General features: G+C 55.8%; 1 protein-coding gene across 1 annotated transcript in view; it reads right to left on the reverse strand.

Moving 5' to 3' along the window:
- LOC102482948 (sodium- and chloride-dependent betaine transporter) overlaps window positions 1-7,519 on the reverse strand; it is a gene marked incomplete at its 3' end in the record, with an annotated part of 19,482 nt that overhangs the window by 5,938 nt on the left and 6,025 nt on the right. Inside the window, 1 exon segment of the mRNA XM_027767682.1 lies at window positions 1,992-2,126. Coding sequence (XP_027623483.1) covers window positions 1,992-2,126 — 135 coding nt within the window.

Genomic DNA, 7,519 nt, shown 5'->3' on the forward strand with positions numbered 1-7,519 from the left:
TGCTGGGGCCGCTGGTGGCAGGGGTCCCCAGGGAGCAGGCAGGTCAGCAGGGTATTTAGAGCCACACACAGACGCCCACACAGACAAAAACAAGCAGCCACTGTGCCTCCCACGGAACACGCCGTGCCGCCCAGGGCTGTCTGCCAGCCAGGGCGGTGCTGGCCTCAGAAACACCGAGGCCCGGGGGAGAGGCGACTGGGCCCAGGGAGCGTCAGGTGGTGCAGGCCAGAGGGGGCAGGGGCGGCATCTCAGAGCAGGGCGAGGCTGAGTGCCTGCGTACCTGAGGCGAGGGTCTGGGGGGCCCGGGTGTTCCCTGCACACCTGTGCGGCAGGCTGGTGACCGTGGCAGTGGGCGGGCTCGGGACCGGCAATCCCCGGCCGTCCAGCATCAGCGTGCACTTCCAGAGGGGCCCACCCTGAGGGCCCTGGCCTGGAGCATCTCTAAACTGGACGAGAAGGGGCTGAGCGGGCCGCACTGCGCTGATGCGCCTGGGTCTGCCTGGGAAGGGCCCTGGGTCGGGGAGCACGCCCTGTGCCCGCATGCCGAGACTGGGGGGACAGGCAGGAAGACCCTGTCGGGTGCTCTTAGCCTCTCTCAGAAGAAACGGAGATCAATCTAATAAATAAATAGGAAAGGAGGAGCCATCTCCCCGACCTCGTCAAATGCGCTGTTGGCACGCCCTGTCCGTGGCCAACGGTAAGATCGTCAGGCACTGTGTCCCCGAAAGCCAGCTGCGGTGGTGCTGCCCGGAGCTTGCCCGGACTTAGGGATGGATGCCAGCAGGGGAGGGGCGCTGACACCACTACCCCCCCAGCAGAACCACGTGATCCAGCTGAGCCGCAGCACTCCTGGCATACCCGGAGCTGTGGGCAGAACCTGGGGGCCACCTTCGCTGCTTGCTGTCCCTCCTGGGACCCAAGGATGCCACAAGAGGCATCCGCTGAGTCAAGTTCCAGCCTGCCAGGAGCAGGTGCTTCCCCACAGCCGCGCCATCCTATGGGCTCTCTCAGCTCAGCCTCTGCCCTCTGCCGGGGGAGCCCCGGGGTCCTGGGGACTGGCCCGAGGGAAGCGAGGGAAGCGTCCTCCCTCCACTCCACAGGGCCAAGGAAGCTCTCAGTGGACCGAGAAGGCCGTGGGCAAGGACACCCCATGCTGCACACATTAGTGCCCACAGGTCCATAGAGGGAGGAGCAGGAGCTGCCCCTAACTTAGCCCAGAGGGAGGGAGCATGCTCTTTCAGCTCTCGCAGACCTGGTTCAAATCCTGAGTGACTTCATCTCCCTCATCTAGGAAGTGAGGTTCAGAGGGCACCGGAGGATGGAGTGAGAGAATACGTCCACGGTGCTCACACCAGCCCTGACATGTCGGAGGGCTCCAGAGACGCTCGATGTCGCCACCGCTGTCTAGTTAGGGCTTGGAGGCCCGTATGACCACCCCACGGCCTCAGACACAGTTCCCACGAAGCTGATGAAGAATAAGCTTCGGGGTTCCTCACCTACAAGGTCCACTTCAGGGACCCTGTCCAAGACTCTGCACCTCATTTTACATGTTTAAGTTTATATTGTTTTCCTTTCTTTTTAAAATTTGCTATGGAGTGCATACACTTGCCGGAGACAGACAGAGAGAGAGACAAAGAGAGAGAGACAGAGACAGAGGAAAAGCACAGCTCTGCAGGAAAGGCCGTGCTGCAAAACCATCTCCTCCGTTTCGCTCTTGAGATCCCAGGCTCACATGCACACACGCCTGGAGTGCTCTTCAAGTCACTGGGTCCAGGACTAGAACCGCGCACTTGGCCAGGGAGGGCCCGAGGTGCCTTAACTACCACACCCTCCTCCCCGAGTTCTGTAAGCCTGGCCCCATGAGGTCCGATCCCGCACTTAGCACAGGAAGGAACTGAATGAGTGAACAGGCAGTGAGTGGTCAGTAAAGACAGGGACGACAGAGGGACGGTGGGCGGTGGCCGCGGGGCAGGAAGGCGACGAACACTCACCCTGGAAGAGGGGGCAGATCTTCCTCCAGGCTGTGACGCTGCCTTGGCTGGTGTACTGGCCCAAGGCCACCTCCAGGAAGAACACCGGGATGCCGCAGGTGAAGAAGAAGATGAAGTAAGGGATGAAGAAGGCTCCTGCAGAGGGGCGAGGCGGGGCTGATCCACAGCCTGGTGCCCAGAGCCGTCCTCCAGCACCCCACCTGAAGCTCCTTCCTCAAGGGCCCAGCTCCCACCTGCACGCTGCCAGGATGCCCAGCAGGTACAGATGGGAACTTTCCGACCTGAACCCTGCGTGGGATGGGAATCACCCAAAAGGGGGTGCGTGAGGGCCCAGGCGGGAACCCTAACAGACGCACCATTTATTTTCTCGGTGTGCTTTATAGATCTAGTCCGTGCATTATTTTTGGAGCAAAGACATGTGTTCTGTCTAATTTTATATTCGTATTAAATGATCAAGTTTGGTACATTTTAGAGAAAAACAAACAACACCCTGGAAATACTATTTTCTCACTAATAATTTTCAGAGGCTTTTCCCCTTCCCCAGGCTCTGATATAAACCGAGATCCCAGCAAGGCAGTCATCGTGTGGTTAGGCACGGACAGGTGCCAAAGGGACACCAGGCCTAAAAGACACCCGGCTGGGGCTAGCAGGTGGCATAGTGGTTAAGGCACTGGACTCTCACATGGCTGACCGTGGTTCAAGCTCCAGACTTGGTGGCTCAAAACTCACACTGGGTATGTGTGCGTGCGAGCCCAAAATTCCAGGAGAAGGGGAACCAGCATTTAGCATAATGGCTATGTCGCTGGGCTCTCATGTAGTCGACCATGGTTTGCAGCCCGGACCCGGTAGCTTGAAACTCACACTGGGCACGTGTACATGCGTGCCCAGGATCCTGAGAGGAGAATGGAGGAGAAGGGATTGCGGCATGACCATCCCCCCTGGGGGGTGATTTCTCACTTTCTGTCTCTATGTCTCTCTCTGTCTGTCTGGCGAGCGCACGCGCCCTATAGCGAAAACCTCTCAAAAAACAAACAAAAAAAAAACAATCCCAGGAGAAGAATGGAGGAGAAGGGTTGCGGTGTGGCCATCCTCCCTGGGAGGTGATTTCTCCTTCTCTCTCTCTAGTGAGTGCAAGTGCCTCATGGCAAAAACCTTAAAAGAAGAAGAGAGAGGAGGTGGAGGAGACACCTAGCACGGTATACAAAAATGGAATCTGAAGACAGCCCCAAGCTCCGTGCCGACCTCAGCTGGGGTCACTAAGGCGTCCTCGCGCTTGCTGTGTGGCAGAGCCCTCCTAACAGCACCTCGGCAACACCAGCAGCCTCACCGACGGCCTCCTACGGGGTAGGCACCTTGGGTAGCCCCATCTTTACAGGTGAGAAAACCGAAGCCCGTTAAGAGAGGCAAAAACTGATCCGTGAATGAGGAAACTGAGCCGCGTCCCAGGTGGCCTGTCTCAGGCTGTGCTCCGAACCGTTACACTAACGCCTTAAAGAAATCCGTATTATTCTGTAGAAAAGTAGAAATCACAAAGGGGAAAGAAGGAAAGAGCCTCTCTTATCCTTCCAGGCTTTTTGTAAGTACATGTCTTTTTTGGGGAAAAAAAAAATGAGAACCTACTGTCTTATTTGATGACATTTTACGAATTTCTATCATGGGCCTCTTCTTACTAACAGGTATGAACCAGCCCCATCCCGTTAGCGGCTGCATGGTGTTCTACTGTCTGGACCTACGCTGGTGCATCGCATTCGCCCTCTCTCACCGGGCTTCTCGGGTGTCTCACTAGAAACGCCCCACATCCTGTGTCCTTGTCTGATTTGTTCCTTGGTACAAATTGCCAAACTGCTGAGTCGAAAAGTGTGCACGTATTTTCTTGTTTTATGTGTGTGGTAAAATATCCATGACATAAACCACTCCAAGCATGTGTAAGCATACAAGGGAGTCATACGGAGCATGGGAAATGCATATCAAGGAAACACTATGCACGGATTTCAAATTTCTTGCACCAAAACAAACTTGTACTTGAATTCCGTCTTCCCGGGAAAACCAAACTATGTCTCCCGGTCATCAGTTGGGGGGCATCTGGGGTGTCCCCCTTTGGGGTATGTGCAATTTTTCAGTCACCAGAGGGGGCCAGGGCACCTCCTGAGGGACGTGGTCGCGCACAGTCCCCGCTCCTCCGTCTCTCCACCGGGAGTGTAGGCACACAACCCCAGTGTGGTTTTCAAGCTGAGAGGCTGGGATTTCAGCCACCATCTGCCGCATGGACCCCCTTAACCACAAGGCTTCATGCTGGCCCAGGTATGCACATTTTTTAAAGGTCTTTGATGGGGCCAGCAGGTGATATGGTGGTTAAGGCACTGGCTCCTCCAGGTTGACGCAGGTTCGAGTCCTAGGCTCTGCCACCAGAAAACATGCCCGGCGTACGTGTGAGCACGTCCAAAATGCCAAGAGCATGGAGGGGAAAGGACTGCGATGTGGCCACCCCCCCGGGGTGATTTCTCACTGTCCCTTCTCTCTCTCATGTGTGCATGCACCCTATGGCAAAAATCTTTTTAAAATTAAAAATAAACTGAGAGACTTTGCCATGCACCTAGCCCCAATCACCCCTAAAGCTCTCAGTAACCTGCACGAGCCTGTACTCTGAAAAGCCACTGCGGAGCAAGGAGAAGGATCGGGGTCTCTGAGCCCCTGGGGTCCCAACGTGAGTAATACGAGGACCTGGCAGGCACGGTGCAGTACCACCACGCCCACTCCAGCTGGGGTGCTCGGAGCGCCAGGACGGCTAGGCTGGGCGGCAGAGTGCAGGAGGGCACGGCAGGAGGGCTGTCCCAGAGGCACTGGAAGGCTGGCTGTGGGCTCCTGGCTTGCACTCAGGGCCCCTTCCCAGCAGCTGTGCAGGCCCTCCCCTCGAGTCAGGGAGGTGGCTCGGCTCTGTCCTCGGAATGTGGACTTCTCCCCACAGAAGACGGTGACTGGAGGCCAGCAGCTGGGCCTCCTTCAGATGGGGCACTCCCTGAAGGGGCAGCGCCAGGCCTGGACCTTTGGTTCCGAATCCAGCCCAGGGACATCCTCCATCCTTGGCCTTCTCCCTGGCTTGCCCACACTGCCGCAAACGCCCTCCCTTCGGATGAATGTATCAGAACCCTTGCTTCGGCCGTGACCTGGTGACAGCCCTGAGCAGTCCCTGGAGTAGCCCGATGGCATCCACAGGGCTCTTTGCAGAAGGGTGACTTGAAGCTTGTGGTTGGCTTAAAACGTCCCTCCCTCTGCCCTCAACTATGCCTTACCATCTCTGCAGAGTTCTTTCCAGACACAATGATCGGGATTCCATGAACCTGCAGGGCCACGGCTAAGACCTGTGCATGGGCCCCACATGGCCCACCACGGCTTGGATCCTGTCCCTGGCACCTCAAAAACACAGGCATGTGCGCGTGTGCGCCAGGATCCTGACAGGGTGAGAAGGGATTGCACGTGACTCTGCCCCACTGGGAGGTGCTTGCTCCTTCTCCTGGCCCCCTCTTTCTGGTGAGTGCAGGTCCCCTCTGGCAATAAAACACTAGTTCTCTTTTGGGATAAACCATTTCTCTCTCTCTCTCTCTCTCTCTCTCTCTCTTTTTAGAGAGGTTTTTGCTATAGGGCATGTGTGCTTGCCAGACAGACAGAGAGAGACAGAGAGACAGAAAGCGAGAAATCACCCCCCAGGGGGGATGGCCACGTTGCAATCCCTTCTCCATTCTCCTCTCGGGATCTTGGGCATGCACGCACACGCGCCTGGCAAGAGATTAAGCCACCGGGTCTGGGATTTGACCCGTGGTCGACCACGTGGGAGCCCAGCTACACAGCCATTATGCTAACTGCTGGTCCCGTAGGGTAAACCATTTCTTAACAATGATCTAGCTCAGTGGCTTACCTCTATCGTAACCAAAGACCTTCCTAGACTAAAAACCTTGTAATTGTTGTTCATCTCTTTTGAACATTTTTCTCCTCGGAAGTATGTTTATTAAACTAATAATCGATTGGTTTTATCATTAACAAAATTATATATTAATAACATATTACTAAAAACCACATTGAGATAAACCTTATCGCATGGGTCAGTATAATTCCTTCCAGCCCAAAGCAAAAAGAAAAAAAAGTTTTTTTAATTAACTATGGGACCAGCAGATGGCATAATAGCCACATCACTAGACTCTCACATAGTCAACCATGGTTCAAGTCCTGGACCCTGCAGCTTAAAACATGCTGGGCATGGGAACCAGCAGTTAGCGTAATGGCTATGTCACTGGACTCCCACGTAGTCCACCGTGGTTCACTTCCTGGACCCGGTGGCTTAAAACTCACGCCGGGCGCGTGTGCATGCGTGCCCAAGATCCCGAGAGGAGAATGGAGAAGGGATTGCGGCGTGACCATCCCCCCTGGGGGGTGATTTCTCGCTTTCTGTCTCTATGTCTCTCTCTGTCTGTCTGGCGAGCGCACACGACCTACAGTGAAAATCTCTCTCCAAAAAAAAAAAAAAAAAAAAAAAAAAAACATGCTGGGCATGTGTGCATGCATGCCCAACATCCCGAGAGGAAAATAGAGGGGAAGGGATTGCAGAGAGGTCATCCCCCAACCCAGGTAATTCCTCACTTTCTGTCTCTCTGACAAGCACACACGCCCTAGAGCAAAAATCTCTCTTTAAAAAAATATTGACTTGGGAGTAGCCAACAGGTGGCATGGTAGTTAAGGTGCTGGACTCCTACATGGCTAACGGCGGTTCACGTCCCAAACCTGGTGGCTGGCTTTTTGCTTGTTCTGTCTCTAGTGAGCGCACATGCCCTATAGAAAATTTAATATTAATCATAAATAAAATTCACTTGGGTTAGTCTCTGACTTGGTGTTCCCACACAGAACTGGTACTAGGATGTCTAAAATCTGATCGCTCTTTACAACCCTCCTGGACCCCAGAGACCAGCGACCCTGGCGTACTAGACCTCGCTGGGCGCCCTCGTGCTAAGACAAAGGGGAGCACTGGGAGCACGTCTCCAGGTGGTCAGTTCGGGAACTTGGGTGGCAGGGAGGTGGCGTCACCTGCTGCGGCCCTGCCATCTCACAGGTGCTCGGGCTCAGCCGGCTCCACTCTGCAACGTGGTGGGTGTCTTCTCCCCACCTCCGTCCACCCCACGGCTGGGCTGGGCTGAGGCAGCTCACAGGCTGTGGGAGGGCAGAGGCGGGGAGGGGCTGGAACCTGAAGCCCTGCTCTGCCAGCTCTTGCCCTGCAGGAGGAAGGGTAGGGTGTGCAGCGTCTTGGAGCCAGCTGGCCTGGGTCTAGGCCCTCCTGCCACCAGCTGGCTCTGTGGCAGTGGGCATGTCCCCCCGTGAAAGATGGGCTCCCATGGGACATCCTGAGCTCCAGCTCCAATGACCTGTGCACCGCGAAAGCAGAGTCTGGGTGAGAGGTACATGCACGCCCCCACTGCTACCCGCTGCCCCAGCCTGGCCTGCCTCCCCCTACAGTGCCCCCCGCCTCCCCTCCACCACTGCTC

Source organism: Tupaia chinensis, unplaced genomic scaffold (assembly GCF_000334495.1).
Source record: "Tupaia chinensis unplaced genomic scaffold, TupChi_1.0 Scaffold144408_1, whole genome shotgun sequence".
Taxonomy (NCBI): domain Eukaryota; kingdom Metazoa; phylum Chordata; class Mammalia; order Scandentia; family Tupaiidae; genus Tupaia; species Tupaia belangeri.